Source organism: Bufo bufo, chromosome 1 (genome assembly GCF_905171765.1).
Source record: "Bufo bufo chromosome 1, aBufBuf1.1, whole genome shotgun sequence".
In the NCBI taxonomy this organism is placed as follows: domain Eukaryota; kingdom Metazoa; phylum Chordata; class Amphibia; order Anura; family Bufonidae; genus Bufo; species Bufo bufo.
In genome coordinates, this window is record NC_053389.1 from 315,648,630 (window position 1) to 315,670,891 (window position 22,262).

The 22,262-nt window shown below is 41.8% G+C and overlaps 2 protein-coding genes across 2 annotated transcripts in view; both read right to left on the bottom strand.

The window, feature by feature from the left end:
* The window catches only part of LOC121008577 (protocadherin gamma-C5-like), a 392,139-nt gene that overhangs the window by 364,561 nt on the left and 5,316 nt on the right, over positions 1 to 22,262 (bottom strand). The gene's annotated exons all lie outside the window — the stretch shown is intronic.
* On the bottom strand, positions 7,285 to 9,693 carry LOC120986760 (protocadherin gamma-B1-like). Its single transcript, XM_040415471.1, has one exon. The coding sequence runs from the start codon at positions 9,691 to 9,693 to the stop codon at positions 7,285 to 7,287; it is 2,409 nt and encodes an 802-aa protein (XP_040271405.1).

The window sequence follows — 22,262 nt, forward strand, 5'->3', positions numbered from 1 at the left end:
TGTGACGTAAGATGACAAAAAATGGCTTTTTTTACACCGTTTTTATTTTTTATTTTTTACGGTGGTCACCTGAGGGGTTAGATCATGTGATATTCTTATAGAGCCGGTCTATACGGACGCGGCGATACCTAATATGTATACTTTATTTTTATTTATGTAAGTTTTACACAATGATTTCATTTTTGAAACAAAAAAAATCATGTTTTAGTGTTTCTTTAGTCTGAGAGCCATAGTTTTTTCAGTTTTTGGGCGATTATCTTGGGTAAGGTATGATTTTTGCGGGATGAGATGACGGTTTGATTGGTACTATTTTGGCGTACATGTGACTTTTTTGATCACTTTTATTACCTTTTTTGGGAAGTAAGGTGGGCAAAATTTCAATTTTCTCATAGTTTTTTTTTATTTTTTTTTATGGTGTTCACCGTGCGGGGAAAGTAACATGACCGTTTTATAGATCAGGTCGTTACGGACGCGGCGATACCTAATATGTGTAGTGTATTTTATTTTTTTAATTTTTATTCAGTGATGAATGTTTTTTTTTTTATCTTAACTTTTTTCACTTTTTTTTACTTTTTTTTTGACCCAGACCCACTTGGTTCTGGAAGATCCAGTGGGTCTGATGTCTGTATAATACAGTACAGAACAATATATATTGTTCTGTACTGTATTTTACTTACACTGAACAGATCTATGCTTTCAGCATAGATCTGTTCAGCACCATGGACAGCAGGACGCCTGAGCAGGCGTCCTGTTGCCATGGGAACCCTCCCCGTCTGCTCAGAACTTCGCAGACGGGGAAGGGTAAGCACAGGGCTGAGGGGGGCTCTCTGGGGGCTCTCTCCCTCTCCATCGGGGGGCTGCAAAGGCACAGCAGCCCCCCGATGGAGAGGGAGGGAGCTCCCTGACCGACGACAGTTAACTTTTTCCATACAGCGGTCCGTACGGACCGCGGTATGGAAAGGGTTAAACGGCTGACATCTGCACAGATGTCAGCCGTTTATACCAGGGTGCCAGCAATGTGCTGGCACCCTGGTATCCCCACTAGAAGCCAACGATCATTCATGGGGAGGCGGGCGGGGGATCGCGATCCCGCCTGCCGCACCGCCCGCCTCCCGCACCGCCCCCACCGCATGCGACACCCCCCCCGCACCACCCGCCGGCATAAAATCGTGCAGGGGTGCAGGGGGGGTGAAAAATATAGATTATGTGCACTCAAAAGTTTCTGATCCCCGCGGTCAGGGACCGCGGGCATCAGAAACTGCAAAAAGCGCAGCAAACCGCAGGTCTGAATTGACCTGCGGTTTGCTGCGATCGCCGACACGGGGGGGTCACATGACCCCCCCTGGCGTTGTCACAGGATGCCGGCTGAAGGATTTCAGCCGAAATCCCGTTCCGTTTAACCCCTCGGGCGCCGGAATACTGATTTCAAGTTAGGACGTACCGGTACGCCCTGAGTCCTTAAGGACTCGGGAAATAGGGCGTACCGATACGCCCTGCGTCCTTAAGGGGTTAATAAATTTTTTCTTCTACATTTGGGACCTTCACACTGTATAAATGTCCTCTGGGGGTAATGTGACCGTGGAGGTAGGAGACCTCAACAAACTGCAACTTAATGGATCACAATTATATGTTATGTGCAGTATGACCGATATTCTGGCCTTACAAGAGAAGAAAAGCCGAGATCTCGCGATGTCCGAGATCTCGCGATGTCCGAGATCTCGTGACGTCAGAGATCTCGTGACATCTGAGATTTGGGCTTTCCTTCTCCCTGAGCCCAAATCCCGCGAGATCTCGGACGTTGTGAGATCTCGGCTTTCCTTCTCTGTGAAGACAAAGACCAAATCTCGCGTGATCTCGGACGTCGCCGCGAGATTTGGCCTTTGCTGATGCAGCCTCTTCCTGTGAAGCTGTGGGCTCCCGGTGAGTAGCTGGCGGTGACTGGTGAGAGGGGCCGGGGGCCAGAATACCCACGATTTAATCAAACCTCTGGGGGGCCGTTTTACTCCGGACCGCGGGCCGCAATTGGCCCGCGGGCCGGACTTTGGACATGCCTGCTCTAATTAATATAGCGCCTTTTATTTAGCAGCCCATAACTACTATTGTATGAGTCTTCCCTAACACGCGCTTACTCTTCGCGTTTTGCCTGCCTGGCTCATTAGGAGCTTTCTGTGTCGGGTACAGAGAAACAAACATATAGCAGGCCGACCACCTCGTGTGGTGAGGTGGCGGCATCAACGCTGGCATACTTCTGTTCTGACCTATACTGATTTTGAATATTGACTTTGCTATGGTTCTTAATGTTTTTAATTGTAATGATCAGCACAAATTAATTATCTCTAATGATCTTAAAGGACACAAGTTTGTAAAAATACTTTGTGTCATTCTGAACCATTTGCCTTTGTTTAAGCTAGTGTATACTAAGACCAATTTTGTGAGATGACAAGTTTTTGTATTTGCGTATTTGTGTCAAGCATTGTGAGCAAAGCAAACATTTTTTTACCCCCCAAACCTAGCTATCGTGAGCCACTTATTATATCTCAAGATATCTCATACAAAGAGTAAAGATAGGAAAGTATTGACACATCTGTAGACAGATACGGGCTTTTCCTAAATAATGGTAAAATGTATTATAATGATTTGTGGTCGGGGCTATGTGTGAAAGAACCTACCCCCTAATGTATGCCCCAACAGAACTAGCGGCTTGAGTTGTGCCATAACCGCTTCCGTCGAGAGTACACCTGAAAGAGGGCATACCCTGTAGGAGAGTGAAAGGAAAAGGGCGGGCTGGGAGGGGAACACTGCTGCAGTCCGTCCTCTCTGGAGAAAGGTGCGTGCCAGATATAGGGCAGGGCGCCCCTCCCACAAATACAGGCCAATTAATCGGCCTTAATACTTGTGGTCGGGGCTATGTGTGAAAGAACCTACCCCCTAATGTACGCCCCAACAGAACTAGCGGCTTGAGTTGTGCCATAACCGCTTCCGTCGAGAGTACACCTGAAAGAGGCCAAAAACCCAGCATGAAAATACAAAGCGTGTTCATTGACGTATTACAACGCCAAATTCTGAAAGGCACAAAAAATCTCGCTAACGGGGTTCGGAACATAACGGCTGTAACAAGACGAGCGCCACCGGCCCAACTTACGGATAATGTGTGCTGGCACCTGATTCCTGAAGCGGCCGAGGCTGCCCCAATCCTGAACGAATGCCCTGACACCGTGAGGGGGTCAAAACCTAGATTGACCGCCAGTATATGCGCATGCGCTATGAACTGGGAGGTGGACAACGCTGCTGTCCCGAAGGGAAACAGTGGGGTGTTAGTGCCGCGACCGGCCAGTGCCCCTGACAATCCCTGCAGGACGTGGACCGGACCCCATTTGTGAGACGTGGGGGAAGAATTTGACCTGGGTAGGGGGACCTGACTGGGAGGTCTTGGTCATTTAGACCACAGTACGGCCTGTCCAATGGTTACCCCAAACATGCGCTGCTGCCACCACGGGATACAGGTCCCTAGCCTCCGTTGACTGGAAATTCCCGTGGCCTCGCAAAACTCCTCCGGCCACGCCCCATTCAGCCAATGGGGGCCAAAAATAGCAGCAAAACCAGTGCTGACCCCGCTGTTGGAGAATATGACGGGGGAGTTGTGGGAGACCGCCGGGACAAACATGGACACGCCATTCCCATGCTCAAATCCGCTTGCGCTTGACTGTCCAGGAACACTGGACTATCCTGACAGGGAATAACTGAGACATGGCTGGATGATAGCTATGACAGTGGGAATAACTGAGACATGGCTGGATGATAGCTATGACAGTGAGAATAACTGAGACACGGCTGGACGATAGCTATGATAGTGGGAATAACTGAAACATGGCTGGATGATAGCTATGACAGTGGGAATAACTGAGACATGGCTGGATGATAGCTATGACAGTGGGAATAACTGAGACATGGCTGGATGATAGCTATGACAGTGAGAATAACTGAGACACGGCTGGATGATAGCTATGACAGTGGGAATAACTGAAACATGGCTGGATGATAGCTATGACAGTGGGAATAACTGAGACATGGCTGGATGATCGCTATGACAGTGGGAATAACTGAGACATGGCTGGATGATAGCTATGACAGTGGGAATAACTGAGACATGGCTGGATGATCGCTATGACAGTGGGAATAACTGAGACATGGCTGGATGATAGCTATGACAGTGGGAATAACTGAGACATGGCTGGATGATAGCTATGACACTGGGAATAACTGAGACATGGCTGGATGAAAGCTATGACAGTGGGAATAACTGAGACACGGCTGGATGACAGCTATGACAGTGGGAATAACTGAGACACGGCTGGATGATAGCTATGACAGTGGGAATAACTGAGACACGGCTGGATGATAGCTATGACAGGGGGAATAACTGAGACATGGCTGGATGATAGCTATGACAGTGGGAATAACTGAGACATGGCTGGATGATAGCTATGACAGTGGGAATAACTGAGACACGGCTGGATGATAGCTATGACAGTGGGAATAACTGAGACACGGCTGGATGATAGCTATGACAGTGGGAATAACTGAGACACGGCTGGATGATAACTATGACAGTGGGAATAACTGAGACACGGCTGGATGATAGCTATGACAGTGGGAATAACTGAGACATGGCTGGATGATCGCTATGACAGTGGGAATAACTGAGACATGACTGGATGATAGCTATGACAGTGGGAATAACTGAGACACGGCTGGATGATCGCTATGACAGTGGGAATAACTGAGACATGGCTGGATGATAGCTATGACAGTGGGAATAACTGAGACATGGCTGGATGATAGCTATGACACTGGGAATAACTGAGACATGGCTGGATGAAAGCTATGACAGTGGGAATAACTGAGACACGGCTGGATGACAGCTATGACAGTGGGAATAACTGAGACACGGCTGGATGATAGCTATGATAGCTATGACAGTGGGAATAACTGAGACACGGCTGGATGATAGCTATGACAGGGGGAATAACTGAGACATGGCTGGATGATAGCTATGACAGTGGGAATAACTGAGACATGGCTGGATGATAGCTATGACAGTGGGAATAACTGAGACACGGCTGGATGATAGCTATGACAGTGGGAATAACTGAGACACGGCTGGATGATAGCTATGACAGTGGGAATAACTGAGACACGGCTGGATGATAACTATGACAGTGGGAATAACTGAGACACGGCTGGATGATAGCTATGACAGTGGGAATAACTGAGACATGGCTGGATGATAGCTATGACAGTGGGAATAACTGAGACATGGCTGGATGATAGCTATGACAGTGGGAATAACTGAGACACGGCTGGATGATAGCTATGACAGTGGGAATAACTGAGACACGGCTGGATGATAGCTATGACAGTGGGAATAACTGAGACATGGCTGGATGATAGCTATGGCAGTAGGAATAACTGAGACATGGCTGGATGATAGCTATGACAGTGGGAATAACTGAGACACGGCTGGATGATAGCTATGACAGTGGGAATAACTGAGACATGGCTGGATGATCGCTATGACAGTGGGAATAACTGAGACATGGCTGGATGATGGCTATGACAGTGGGAATAACTGAGACATGGCTGGATGATGGCTATGACAGTGGGAATAACTGAGACATGGCTGGATGATAGCTATGACAGTGGGAATAACTGAGACATGGCTGGATGATGGCTATGACAGTGGGAATAACTGAGACACGGCTGGATGATGGCTATGACAGTGGGAATAACTGAGACATGGCTGGATGATAGCTATGACAGTGGGAATAACTGAGACATGGCTGGATGATAGCTATGACAGTGGGAGTGGTAACAATCTGGCTACGAAAACCTACCCTGAGGAATGACGCGCATCGCAAAATTTACATGCCTAACAACGACTGCAGTTCCACCTTGGTGGTGACCCTACCAGTGACGAAACTGTGAATGACTGCGCGGACCCTAACCAACTTCCGGCAACCTAGCTGACATGCTCTCTGTGACTGTAAAGCAAGCAAAAAGACGGACCGTCACTACCACTGTTTAGCAACAATTTGACTACCACCCGTGCCTTGACACCACCACCGCCACTGCAGAAACCATCATGCAAAGGTAACCGACCCTGGTGACCACCTGACAGGTACGGAGAAAGAGGAGACGTGTGACAGTGGAAAATAAATTGGAGACAAAGAAGGAGGACCTTACCGGAAACAGGACACGATGCTGATATGAGAAGAACACAAGGAACCAACCGTGGAAATAGACCTGTCCGCATGAATTAAGCAGAATAAGTATTTTATTTTTTTTTTTAACAACGCTTGCGCCTGCGTTCAAGTGACCCGAAGCTGGGTGACGAGACACGATTGTCAGATTGCCGGGGTTCTCACGGAGTTGGCTGAACGGCTGACGTGCATATGCCAAAAATAAAAACACAGCTATCTATGTAGCAAGCAAATTGCGACAAGTGTATGAAGACAGGCAAATGAGAAACCTGCCCATCTGAAACAGAACAATGGAATAAAATGCCATACAATGTGAAGGGTCTGGCATGCCCCTGCTGGCCTACGTCTAGGGGCGCCTGTTACTGGGGGTACTACCCCCAACAACTCATCACCATCACGCTGTATGGCATTAACCCCCTACCTAACTGACAGCACGGCGGCCCGTGCTAGACTTTGCCCCCCATATAACAGTCATGGTGATTATACAAAATTCGTCGACAGAAAAGTTAAAAACAGCTAGGCTGTGATTAATCAGGCAGATTGAAACTCCGCCCTCAAAGACTAGCCTTCTCATTGACATTCCCCCCCCTCCCCCCGTCCTTACTCCCTTACAAGCCTCCCCCAATGCAGAAAGATAGAGCCTAATGCGAGTAGCCCCAGCAAATATACGAACGGAGTCCCGCTGACTCCTGCTACCTGCGTGCAAGTCACGTGGGAGCCGGGCGTGCTGCCAGACTGCCGTTCCGGTGTGGGGATGTCTCTCTCATACCTTAGAGGGACCGACCCCACCGACCGGACTAAGGAGCCGACACTGCGCTGAGGCAGCCGCACGAGGAGGAACAGGACGCCGGACTGCAGGAGGAAGCGCTGACCGGAAGTGACGCTCTGTCGCCTAGGAGATGCTGACGCCGCCGGCTGTAACAGGAACACTGCTGCCGTCCGTCCCCTCTGGAGAAAGGTGCGTCCTAGATATAGGGCAGGGCGCCCCTCCCACAAATACAGGCCAATTAATCGGCCTTAATACTTATACACTTAGATACTTTCCTCTTACCTGTTGTGTGCCAGCATCTGACAACCTGGCTAGTTGATCATTTTCTACTGTTGAATCATCAGTGTCTATGAGATTCTCTGTGGGGACATTCTGCACTGGTTTCAGATAAGCAATTTCATTTTGCTTTGAGTCCAGAGTCACACACACATCGTATGAGAATGGGAAAGGTAGACTTGTATCACTGATCTCAGAAGGATATCCCAGGGTGAACTGAGGATACACATTTCCACTAAGATTTCCAAAAGTTAATGGTACATTTGATTTTCTGCATTTAGAAATTACTATGATCATCACTATAATGATGAATATAAAAGAAATAAAAGCAATGGAAACGACTAGGTAGAAAGTTATGTTAGATGAAGAATCTGAATTACTGGGTTGATGTATTATCTCTGGTACAGCTTGCTGAAAGTTTTCTGCAACTATGAAGTTCAGAGTAACTGTAGATGATAAGGATGGAACTCCATGGTCTTTTGCAAAAACCACCATTTTTTGCCTTAAAGATTCCCTATCTAGAAGATCTCTCGTTATTCTGATTTCACCTGTATATTGGCCAATGGTGAATAAAGATGAATCAGGAACTTGTAGTAAGTGATAGGAAAGCCAGGCATTGTGTCCAGAGTCAGCGTCCACTGCAATCACTTTGGTGACCAGATAACCTTTCTCAGCAGAGTGAGGAATAAACTCAAATAATGCTGATCCCTCCGTGTCTGGTGATGGGTAGAGAATCTTAGGAGCATTATCATTCTTATCAATGATACATATCCTCACTGTGACATTACTGCTTAGAGGAGGAGATCCACTGTCTTTAGCCATCACCTGGAACTGAAATTCCCGCAACTGTTCATAGTCAAAAGATCTCTGAGCATAAATTACTCCAGACACTGAGTTTATGGAAACATATGATGAGACTGGAATACCATCTATGTTGGTACTAATAACAAAGTAAGTTATTTTGGCATTTTCATTTATATCGCGATCTGATGCATGAATACTATGTATTGAAGTCCCTTGTGGATTATTTTCATGTACATAGACTATATACATTTTCTTCTCAAAGGCAGGTGGGTTATCATTTACATCAGAAATATTCAGCTGAATAGTTTTATTGGTGGATAGCTGAGGTGATCCATTATCCATAGCCATAATGGTTAAGTTATAGAAAGATATTCTCTCTCGATCAACATTTCCAATAGATACCAGTTTATAATAATTAGCAGAGGATAATATTAATTGAAATGGTATGTTTTCAGAAATTTCACATACCACCTCTTCATTCTGCCCACTGTCTAAATCATGCACATGTATTAATGCAATGATTGTAGATGGTGGAGAATCCTCTGGAATTGTTGCTGAGAAAGATGTTATGGTGATTTCAGGAGCATTGTCATTTTTATCAGTAATGTCAATGATGATTTTGCAATGATCTGCAAGGCCTCCGTTATCTTTAGCTTCTACGGTTAACTCATATCTGTCTGTAACCTCAAAATCAATGTCTCCTATTATACTAATAGTTCCATTCACTGGATCTAAATGAAATTTTGAATACACAGTGTCAGAAACATCTTGAAAGGAATATGTGATTTGGGCATTTAAATCTTCATCTTCATCCATTGCATTCAGCTGGAGAACTATAAAACCAAGAGGAGCATTTTCACTTAAACTTATTTTATAAGTGTCCTTACTAAATTTGGGAAAATTATCATTGACATCTAGAACAATGATTTTTATGACTGTGGTGCCAGTTTTGGGAGGTTTTCCCCCATCAAGAGCTGTTACAATGAGTTCATAAACATCTTGTCGTTCCCTGTCCAGTGGCTTTTCAAGAATAAGTTCAGGAGATTTAATTCCTTCATTGTTGACTTTTATTCCCAAGGAGAAGCATTCACTTTCATCAATTTTATAATCTTGTACAGAGTTAGTTCCTAGATCAGGATCTTGTGCATTAATTAAGTTTAGACGGACCCTAGGTAAAGCAGATTCGCTGATCACTATGTCAAAATAGTTTTTGGAAAAGCTTGGTTCATTGTCATTTACATCCTGTATTTCCACTTTAATTGTATATAAATGCAATGGATTTTCAATGACAGCCTCAAAGCCCAATAAACAAATTTGCTTAATTCCGCATATTTCTTCTCTGTCTATTCTTTCTACAACATACAAATCTCCATTTTCTAAATTCACATTGAAATATTGCATTTTACCCCTTGAAACAATATGAAATTTCCTCAATGATAGTTCTCTTATATTCAGTCCTAGATCCTTTGCTATATTTCCTATTGCAGTACCTTGCTTTATTTCTTCATCTATTGAGTAATAAAGCTGAGCAGAAACATGATGACATGTGAAAGAAATAAGCAGAAATACTACCTTCCATTCCATGCCTCTCATTTTGTAAATACAAATCTTTATAACCATGGGAGGTTAATGTATCCAAATTATCCAAAAGATAGAAAAAAATCAATTCAGATATTTTGTATCAAAGAATAATCCAAGTTGCAGGAGATAAGAAAAAATCTGTCTGGTGTCTTGTTTTGCAGATATCATGTGATGACTTTAAAGAGGTAATCCTGATCTTTACAGTTAAACCTTCAATACTTAGTCATACAGTGGCACTCAGAGTCTGCTTAGGGTATTGCAGCATCAGTGAAGAATATTATACTTACATTTTATATACCGTATATAATTATATCTATCTATATATTAAAAAAAAAATGAAAAAACAGTGGCAGCACCATCCTTGATGCAAGCTAGTGGGTGCAACTGGCCCAATGAGGATCAAAGCCAATCCAGAAATACAAAAATAGAAAAAATGGGCAGCACTCCAGAAAGTAAAAAAGTACAAAAGTCTTTATTTCCACCAGTGGGACATGCGCGACGTTTCGGCTCTAGACAGGAGCCTTTCTCAAGCGCTTGAGAAATGCTCTTGTCTAGAGCCGAAACGTCGCACATGTCCCACTGGGGTAAATAAAGACTTTTGTACTTTTTTACTTCTGGAGTGCTGCCCATTTTTTCTATTTTTTTAATCTATATATTATATATATACATATATATGTATATATATATATATATATATATATATATATATATATATATATATGTTATATCATTTGTTTCAATAGCAAAAAAGAAGCATTTGTTAATCTATTAATTTATTTTCATAAAGATTTATATCTATTCAAATGAAGTATTTTATCAGATAAAGGGAACATTCTATTAGAGATGTACAGTATAAAGATTGCAGTATAAAGAATCTTAAACATATTATGTTAAAAGTAAGCCAGTATTTGCTTAGATATTCATATAAAAATATTATATGTTTACGAGTAATAGTTTGTCAAATCTGATAAAAAAAAATAATTTAAATAAGATATTTAAAACCATGATTTCTACAATTTCACCAACAATCACAGTGATCCTTCAGTATCGCAGGCAACTGCATGCCTCCATGAAGTCCTAGCCCTATAGCAATTATTGTAAATCCGCTGTCCCATCTGATGTGTCAAAATAGTAGAAGAATATCCCTAAATGATCTGTTTAATTTATATTCAATCATGTACAGTAGGTAACTATACAATAAAGCTTTATTCGCCTTTATTCACTTAATAGATATGATTATATTTTGTAGTTTATATAAATAATATATTTTTTCAAAGATGGTGAAGAAATAAAAGCATTATTCACCTACATAGTTGATCTACCACTTTATTCACTGAATTCAGTGAATTATGCTGTACTTTGACATGTGCACTACAGTGACCTGTTATCACATAGGTTATTTTCATTGATAAACCCTTTAAGGGCAATTTCTAAAAATATACTGAATATGATGTCATATCAATAGCTCCACTCATTTAGTTTCTTAAAGCCATCCAACTATGTAAAAGACAGCAATGTAAAAATGTAGCTTCCTCCCACACTCCAAAAACATACTAATTGGAAACTTAGATTGTGAGCTCCATTGGAGAAAACAAGCAATGTCAGTGTCTATAAAGCCCTGCAAAATATGTCAGCACTATATAAGTGAATAAAATAAATAAATGCTAATCTAACAGCAAGTGGCGTTGAAGACAATAATTATTCTAACAATGGAGAAATATTGATGGACCTATGTCTTTTTTCTCCAACTATGTAACTGTGGCTGGATTCCCTTTCAGTCTACAGAAAAAAAAATAATAATTCTACTAATAAAACCACCTGTTATTATTTATATGTTTTAGATCTCTGACAGATTTGCCGATGCCACCAAATTGCAAGAGATACTATTCATATATTGGGGTTTGCCATGTTTTTGCCTGGAGTGCTGCAAACTACACTGTTCTTGTTATCAAAAAAGTGAAGAAGAAAAAAAACGCAATGCAAGTGTGAATCTACCTTGTCCACACAGCAGTCTTTTTTAGAAAGTTGTATAATGAGCAGTTGTTCATTTTAAGTTGGTGTAAATAGGTTATTTTGAAAGTTCTGTTTTTGAGGAAATTGCTGATAAGGCAAGTAGGGCTGGTCTGTTATTTGCTGTGACTTCACATTGAAGAGGTTGTCCTTTAGTTAAAAAAAAATACATATTTAAGATGTATTCATGTATTCTGAGTTAATAGAGGGAGTCCTCAATAGAGGTCTTCTTAATGGACGGAGCAATGGATGAGAACACATAGAAAGAGCATATCTATTTCTCTGAAAAACCTGACTAGTATGCATATTAATTGGGCAACCCATTGGTGGAGCTTCAGGAGAATTAAACCTTTGTTATTCCCTTGCAGACGATAAATGATCACCTTCGAACACCCCGAGAAATATGCACTATATGAATGATAAAAAGCTATTTCATAGGGGCCCCGTTCTTCTGGTCATAAAAACATAAGCTACTATAACCTAGAGAAGTACTACAGTGATTTTTTTTATTACTGTTATGTTTAGCACCCACCATCAATTTAGCAGTGCTGACTGTAGTTTGTTTCCTCTTTTTCCTCCTAAAGTTTTCCTCCCCATTCTGTTCAGGGAAGTAAGTCATTTGACTGAAGATTGATGTTCAGGGAGGACATTACTACTGTGAGGGGACACAAAGGTGGCATAACTACTGTGAAGGGGAACAAAGCTGGGCATAACTACTATGAAGGGGCACAAATCTGGGCATAACTACTGTGAAGGGGCACAAAGGAGAACATAACTACTGTGAGGGGACACAAAGCTGGGCATAAATACTGTGAAGGAGCACAAAAGTGGGTATAAGTACTGTGAAGGGGCACAAAGGTGGGCATAACTACTGTGAAGGGGCACAAAGAAGAACATAACTACTGTGAGGGGACACAAAGCTGGGCATAAATACTGTGAAGGGGCACAAAAGTGGGTATAAGTACTGTGAAGGGGCACAAAGGTGGGCATAACTACTGTGAAGGGGCACAAAGGTGGATAAAACTACTGTGAGGGGGCACAAAGGAGGACATAACTACTGTGAGGGGGCATAATGTGGGCATTAGTACTGTGAGGGGACACAATTTGGGCATTAGTAGTGTGAGGGGACACAATGTGGACATTAGTAGTGTGAGGGGACACAATGTGGACATTGGCACTGTGTGGTAGCACTAAGGGGAAATGCCCTAGATTACCCTGTTATACACTGGGATGGCTCGGTCTTACAGGGCAAACACAGTGCCCCCTGTTCTGGATTTTCACAGGGGAAGTTACCATCCCTTCCTGATGTGATTATTCTTTTTGCTCTATCATCACAGCGACCTTGTTCTGGATCCAATGGACATCACTCCGACTGTGAAAGATTTTATTAGTTGGGACTGGGTGAGTATAGTTATGTATTGGGCGGAGTAAAAGGAGTTGCTTAGTGTTAAAAATAATTTGTCACAGCGTGCTATGTGTGCCACTAAACTTTCCCTCTTTATGTAAATTTCAGTGACAAGTGGGGGGCGCAATGCTGAATCCTTGCCATGGGTGCAAGAAAGCCTAGCTACACCTCTGTATAATGTAATTTTGTTTTTTAAAAATAGGAGAATTATCATTGACATCAGAGATTATCAGTTTAATTGTCTTGTCAGCAGACAATTGTGGAGTCCTTTTATTGATGGCAATAATTGTTGTTTCTGGAGATGAGCAAAGTTTTGAAATATTCTATAGAATTTAGAAAAATCGGATTGAGGGCTTATTCCCTATATAATGTTTGCATCTATTCTGTGCATTATTTTCAGTTTTTTTCCCCATAAATGTGAATCTGAATATTCATTTATCATATCGTGCAGGATATTTTGTATCTTTTCTGTGATTTTTGATTAGTTTGTAGTATACACTTGAAGGAGTAGCATTTTTGCAGACTTTAGGCCCGCCTATTCCACAAGTAACCTTGATTAGGTGGTACATATAGATGTGCATGCTCCACCTCTCATTGGTGCATGCAGAGGTAACAAGAAGCAGCACACTATATGTGAGGGTCTGTTCTCCTGAATGTAGATGCCAATGGCATAGGTAGGTTTAGAGTAGGACCTGCCTGACTAAGACCACCTTGGCGTGGATAGACGGTCACAGATGTGTTTTGATCAAAACATACAGTATTGGCTGAGAGTCGAAGATTTTATCATATCAGAATGAGGGCTTAAGTCTATATATAATGTTTTTATCTATTGTGTTAGTGAACTATTTTCTAGGATTGCTTTATGTTATTGTTTATTTCATGCAGTCCTGTATTGCCTGACTTAAATTAAGTTACACCCAGGTCTCAAGCTGCTCTTTTCACTTTTTACAAAGATTTTTACAAATAATATTTAATATAGAATCCAATTTCTCTGTTAATGTTAACATATGTTCTTAATCAGTCCTGTTTAGGAAATTAAGGATTTTAAAAGGTTGTAAGTGACTTAAACTGTAGTAATGTGAACTGTAGCTTAACTACATTTACTTATGTATATAGTAACAAAGTAAAAAAAAAATACTATGTAGCATCAACAAATTATATATCTCCAGCAAACTAGTGTACAGAATGTACAACATTTCTTTTGAACAAAGCTGCAAGACCCTTTTTAAATATTTCCAAGACTTAACTATGATTTCCTGTGGCATAGTCTCACTGTGCTTTTAAGATGCCTGTTCTTATGACGATGGTGAAACCTTAATTCCTGTAGACAGCATAATTAAATCCTCTCTTTTACTGTCATGGGTGTGAATAGATCATATACATTTATACACATTTACCATGTCATCCTTAAGCAGTTTAAAAAAATTAACCTCAATTTTTATCATTTATTTAAACACTATTGGAGTTATTTATTACATTGAAATATGCCTATATTAGGCATATTTCAGGCGCACATGGGGGCGCTCTAAAATTGTAGCCATGGTGTGGGCAGGAAAGAGAATGGGATTCGGCCCTTCTCATTCATCATTTTCTACGTCTGTTTTAGGCATAGAAAATGGAAGCTGGCTTACATTTAGACTGGCGCTGGATGTGCCTAAGTTATGGAGAGGCGGGTGCTTCTTCAGAACTTTGTAGGATCATCTGCCAGCTATAGGGCTTTATTAAAACTGGTGTCTAAAACGTCAGTCTTAATACCTGTGCCCCTATATTTCTATGTTTTTTTTTGTGCCCTGAATGGCATACAATACTACACGTAAGGCCTGAAAAGTGATTTGTGTGGTGATGTGGCATTTTTGCTCCTTGATATCACCTGCGATCTTACCTGCCTTTGCAGATGCAACTTCCTGGCGCTAATTGATACAGTTTAGTTTTCTAATATCTTCAAATTCTTTTCCATGTCAATTTTACCTGATATACTCCCTTGAGTCCTAGTGGATTTTTTGTTTTTGCATTTTTGTTTTTCTCTCCCTTTCTTTCCTGAGCCATAACTTTCTTTTATCTTTTCTGTTAATATAGCCATATGATGGCTTTTTATGTTTTTTTGTTAAGACAAGTTGCAATTTCTAATTACACAATTTAATACTGCATACACTCCCCATGCGGTAAAAGTTTTATTCACTGGGTAAATACGATTACGATTCTATATTAATATAGTTTTTCTTATGTTCTAATACTGAAAAAAATTACTTTGAAAAAAATTTTTTCTTTGCGTTGCCATATTCTGACCATATTCTTTTTTTTATAGTTATATCTATGGAGCTATGTGGGGGTTAATTTTTTTGTGGAGTGATCTGTAGATTTTATTGGTATCATTTTGGCATATGTATGACTTATGTTTTTTATTTTTTATTTTGGTAAATGTTTTTCATAGAGAAATGCTTATAATTTTTGATAAATTTAAAAACCTTTTTGTATTTTTTTTAATTTTTTTTACTTTTTTAAGTCACCAATCATAAGATTGCAATTTCTTTTCAGTAATGGATTTTCATCATTACAATAGTAAATTTTGTATATTTGAATGGAGTGCTGCCACCTGAATGCCTGCATTGGATATACCAGGCTCTGAAGACTTATACAACCTTATACAATCCCATACATTACCCCCAAGTCTCTGCTTTTTAAAACCGCAGAAACCCAGAAGATATGGAGCCAGCAGACATCATATTTAAATAGATGACTGCTTCCTTACATGTGGTATAAAGGTGACAAGAGTTTATAAGAAACCTTTCACACAATGCAAGTAGGTTGTTATATGTTTTATGTTATAGAACAGGAGGAACCAAGCAAAATCATATAGTTTTATAAGAAAATACTAAGTATAATTTAATGATCTCTAGCTCCCCCCCTCCTGTATGAATATTTGCATCCACATTAGAGATGAGCGATGAGGTTATGAAATTCGTTCACGCTTCGTTTCTTGGTAAAAGGTGAATTGCATTATGGATTCCGTTACCACGGACCATAACGCAATTCTATGATGGAATACATAACGGAATGCCTTTAGAGGCGTTCCGTTATTCATTCCGTCATAATAGAAGTCTATTGGCTACAAAACTGATCTGTCCCGTTTCCGTTATGCAGGAGAGGACTCCCCTGCATAACGGAAATGGAATTTCATAGAATTGCGTTATGGTCCGTGGTAACAGAATCCATAATGCAATTCACCTTTTACCAGTAAACGAAGCATGAACGTATTTCAAAATATGAAATTCGCTCATCTCTAATCCACATATACTGTATCTGTCAGTGAGTAAAATTTCTAATTCCAGAATGATTAGTGAATAGTGTTGATTGCGAATATTCTAATGGCGAATTTTTATTGTGAATATTGGCACTTTGAGAATTATCAAATATCTAGAATATAGTGCTATAGTGCTATATCTTCGTATATTCTAGATTTTTTTTCCATCAGTACCCATGATCCCTCACTGCTTCTTTCTTGGGGGCCAATGAGAAGGCTGCAATAACTTTGACTTTAAGAGTAGTGTTGATCGCGAATTTTCGTATCGCTAATTTTTTATCGAAAATTTTCAGATTGCCGATTTTCGCAATCAAGAAAATTATGACGAGATCATGAATTCGCGAATTCGCGAATATATGAAGAATATTCGCCCAAATATTCGTAAAATATTGAGAATTCGAATAGTGCCCCTGCCACTCATCACTGTTAGGGAAATAAATCAATGAGATATATTATAATGAATATTCTCCCACATTTAATTATATCAATCTGCTTAGCTCCTCTATAACATACAGCACACTTTTTTTTTTTACTTCTTGAATATGAAAGGATCACCTTGACCCAACATTCATTGTTTTTAAATCTCATTAGCCACTTCTCTGCCCAAACCAATTTATCCATATCTGTAATATAGTATTGTCCTCTTCTAGTACTCAGAATATTGAACTGTAAGTCAAGAGTTTAAGAGATTAAAAATGTCACCCCTATAATTGCGTTCAGGAGATACCACACAATTAAGGACAAGCTAGTCCGTAGCAGGTTTCAAGAAAAGAAACCCCTTACCTGGTTGGAAAACTGGGTTCCTAAGGGTAACCGCAGGTGCGGACACTGCTCTTGCTGCAGGTTGAACCCCCAATGGAATGTACTTAGGTTTAGAGGAATTGAACATAGGGTGAAAACACTCATCACCTGCAAAAGTAAGTTTGTAGTTTATCTTATCAAGTGCGCCTGCGGTAGGTTCTACATAGGCAAGACGATAAGGACCCTCCAGGAAAGAATTAGGGAACATATCCATTCCCTTACCACAGGCAAGGGCTGCATGCGACTGATAGAACATGTGAGGAGTGAACATGCAGGGAACCACCTGACTCTCAGTTTTGCTGGTATAGAGCTGGTGCGTAGTCCACCACAAGGGGGAGACAGACATAGGGACCTTTTGAGGCGAGAAAGCAAATGGATCCTACGGGCATTGTACAGAAGCTATTAGGATATACGGTACTATTAGGAGTGAGGGGGGCATGTTTAATAACTTTTAATTGAATAATACATTTTATATTTGTATACTGGGGGGCGGGGGGCGGGACACGGAATCTGTGGATAACATCCGTGGATGGCACAGTTAATGGGTGGGGGTCTGTGGATGGCACTGTTATGGGCTGGGGGGGTCTGTGGATGGCACTGTTATGGGGTGGGGGGTCTGTGGATGGCACATATATAACAGTGCCATCCACAGATCCCCCTGTAACAGTGCCAGCCACAGATCCCCCTGTAACAGTGTCTGTCATCCACAGATCCCCCCATAACAGTGTCCGTCATCCACAGATCCTCCCATAAGTGTCCGTCATCCACAGATCCCCCCATAACAGTGTCCGTCATCCACAGATCCCCCCATAACAGTGTCCGTCATCCACAGATCCCCCATAACAGTGTCCGTCATCCACAGATCCCCCATAACAGTGTCCGTCATCCACAGATCCCCAGTAATAGTGCCATCCACAGACCACCATTAGTTCCAAACCCACCAAAAGCACACCTTTTGGTTAAAAAATTTTTTTTCTTATTTTCCTCCCCAAAAACCTAGGTGCGTCTTATGGGCCTGTGCGTCTTATAGGGCGAAAAATACGGTATCATTTTTTCATTTACATCTGCAACCCTGTGAATTGCTATGGGTACAGGGAGGAGGAGTTATCAGTGACTGGCAGCTATCCTTGTGCACACTTATCCACATAATGCCATCAATCACTAATAACATCTCCCTCCTGTACCGATGCTGTTCATAAATATATATCCAAATATATATAAATGCCAAATATATATCAATATGTTCTACTTCTCCTTCTCTACAACATGGTGCTGTCAGATTGCATTGCACTTTTTTGTGACAGGTCCTTTTTAGCTCCTAAGTTAAAGGGAGTCTGTCACCAGATTGTGACCTTATAGACCGCTTACATAGCGCTCTAGCATAGCAGTCTATGATTGTAATGGTACCTTTGATGTTTTCTTGTGAAGTTCCCCCAAGGCAAAAACAGACTTTTATTCATATGTAAATTAGGGCTCGCAAGTGCCCAGGGCGGCGTTCACCTCGTTGGTGCCCAGGCTGTTCTGCCTCTTTTCGTCATATCCCCGCCCCAGCCTCTTCCTCTGCCCGCCCCGCTCTTCCTTTGCGTCCTCCTTCTCTGGGCTATCCATTGCTTGGCCGGGGCATGTGCACTGCGATGACCATTGTGGGTGTCTCTGGTCCGCCTCCTCGCCGCTGTTTCTCGCCGTTGGCCAGCGTATGCGCAGTAGCTACTGCGATGCCGTGCCCACAATGGGCATCGCAGTGCGCATGCCCCGGCCAAGCAATGGATAGTGCAGGCGCGGGATCTCGCTGCAGAGAAGGAGGACGCAAAGGAAGAGCGGGGCGGGCAGAGGAAGAGGCTGGGGTGGGGATATGACGAAAAGAGGCAGAACAGCCTGGGCACCAACTAGGTGAACGCCGCCCTGGGCACTTGCGAGCCCTAATTTACATATGAATAAAAGTCCATTTTTGCCTTGGGGGAACTTCACAAGAAAACATCAAAGATACCATTAGAATCATAGACTACTATGCTAGAGTGCTATGTCAGCGGTCTATAAGGTCACAATCTGGTGACAGACTCCCTTTAAGCATATAAGGTTAGTTTGCAAGAACAACGCTTCAAAGAAAAAATGCCTGATATTAACTTCTACATTTAGTTCCATTCCAAGAGGAGGACACAAATTACCAACAAGTAGTTAAACCTATAGGCCTACAATTTCCTTGAATATTCTCAGTTCTTTGTAAGTATATACATTTTTAACAAATTGTACTAATCAAAATAGCTACCTACACCAGATAGAGCTGATGAATTTTCTATTTAGTCTTGTTAAGACCATTCTGAACTTCTTTTTGGGTTAAGCTGGCTATATTCATTAGATGGCTATTTGCCAAACCTGCCAAATTTAGTGGGTTCAACCGACCATTTTACATGTATATTGGTCTTCTGAATCCTCTTAGATGACTGATGTTGGGGAAAAAAGGATCAAGTTGGATTCAATTGCCCAATATTGTTGGCAGTGGGGAGATGCACATTGCTTGAACCCATCAACTTTGGTGAGACAAGCTGACAATCTAATGTGTATGGGGCTGCTGACTCTCCCCACATGTCAGGTGTCAGGGGAGATAAGAATTAGGCATATATATTCATAAATATGTGGAGTTGAGGAGAGATGCAGTAGCTTTCGAAGAAAATGAACACATAAATATATACTGTATATGGCATTAATAGATATCTACCTTCCAAAAATTCAAGTTATTTAACTAGATATGTAATTTTAATACCTTATTTCTCAAACTAGAGATGAACGAACCAGTTTGTAACTAAATGGGTTTGTTACGAACTTTACAAAATTTAATCAAGCATCCAAACCAGAAGCTTTTCAGGTTAGTTTTGGACTAATACATTAAAACAGTGCCCAGCACCATTTTACTGCACTTGGCTTAAGTTTGGGGAAATAGCATACATGTGTCTTACAATATGTTGTTCGTGGTGTAGTCACTGCCGTACCATTGTAGTAGTGCCTTGGCGGAGATTGCAGGCCACTACTTGTGATTCTTGCTGTGCTGCGTTAAGCTGCACTCCACAGTAGACAGCTGTTATGGGCAGGGACTGTAAATGTCATTCACTGCCCTCAACCTCCTCCTCCCTGGACACTCTCTCGTCCCCAACAACAGCAGGCCACAGAGTCATTACCACTCTCCTTCCTTCCTATCATGTGTCAAGTCAAGTGTTGCCATGACGTGTTGCAGCTGATCGGCCTGAGCGAGATTAGCTACACAAGCGAACAGTTGCTATGCTAAAGTACATTAAGCAGCAAACATCCAGCCAACATTCATCCCGTCGACTCCAACTGGGCCAGGCGGTCAGTGACAATGGCCACAACATCCTGGCCACCCTGAACCTGGAAATAACACATGCTTCTTGCATGGTTATTTAAAACACTGCAGTGGCTTGCACAAGGTACTGGTAATGTCCAGGAGACTGACCCTCTTTTTAGCCATTCTCATGTGGTGAGGAACGCTATCCTGGACTTGCAGCGACAGAATGGTCTGCAGCTACACCGCTTAATCCACAATGTTCCAACTTGCTGGAATTCAACATTGAACATGTATGAGCAGCATAAAGCTATGAATGCAAGGAGCATGTGTTGCTTACATGTTAGGAAGCTCATGCCGTTCATATTGCAGTTGTACCTCATTCCCCTCATGTGTATCTTAGAACAAACGCTGATGCTAATGCAATAGGTGGTGATGAAGGAGGAAGAAGAACAGCTAACCAATCTTGTTGTCCACCCTATAGCTGTTGGGGATCCATGGGGAGGAGGAGGATAAGGATGAGGTGCTACCACTGGAGGAAAAGGAGGAGTCAGAATTGGAAGAGCAAGAAGATGATGATGATGATGGTGACACAGGCCAGGAAACCCAATCGTCTCACAAGGGATGGAGTTGAAAAAACTGGTTCCTCATGCATGTTGGCCAGAATGGCAACCTGTACACTCACTTGCTCATGCAGTGACAGGCAGATAACTCACATAAAGCAGTCTAATGATTAATGGATAGTCATGCTTTTAGATTATCCATAGGGGAATGTTTTCCTGTCAAAGAAAGGGAAGCCAAATTACGTTATTACCAGGAAACACTGTGCCAGTTAGCTTTCAGCAAACATACGCCTGCCACCAGCTGCCCGTTTAATCTTCTCAACTTAGAAGACCACACCACAGTACCTAGGTTCAGACTGACCTACACTCTGGCCTGTCTCTGCCGCAAACCATATTTCCTGACCCCATGCGTTTCTGGGCTCAACTCTATGTCAAACCCTTACCAACATAAAGGTTTGCAATTGATTCACTGTACTAAAAGATCATGGCGATATACGCCTATATATTACCTTGTTTTTGTTTTATTTTTGAACCTAATAAAGTATATTCTTTGAACGCCTCTTCTCACCGCAACATAAAGGTTTACTAGATATCTCTCTCTCTCTCTCTATATATATATATATATATTATATATTTATATATTTATATATATATATGATAAACAAAGAGGTTTGGCAGCACTACTGTCCCACATAAGGGAAGGCCATTAGAAAAAATACCTTGAAGGTGATGGTGCACGCAGATGGGGACCCTGGCTGGTGATCCCAACTTCAGAATAAGAATACAAAGAATCCGCAGCACTCGTCAGTGTAATAAATCCAAGGTGGTTTATTCCATATACAGCAAGGTGGTGCGACGTTTCGACCTAACCAGGTCTTTCTCAAGCAACAAAATGAATTTAGTCAGTGTGTGTTTTATACCATACAAGGTGGGTGGAGCCATCACTCCCCCAGGTGAGGTGATTTATCCAAATACACATATATTCGTCATCATAATAATGAGGATCACTCCCGATCCAATCTAGTGAATAATCTTAGTGAGATATAAAAATATATACACTCCTATACGATAATAACATTGTCTCCTACCCTAAGGTGACGTCCCCGGGGTTTTGCTCCATGTCCGCAATGTTCATATAGCGCGCTGAACCCAGCGTCTCAGAAGTTGTACTGCACATGCGGTACAGGTTCGGATCCC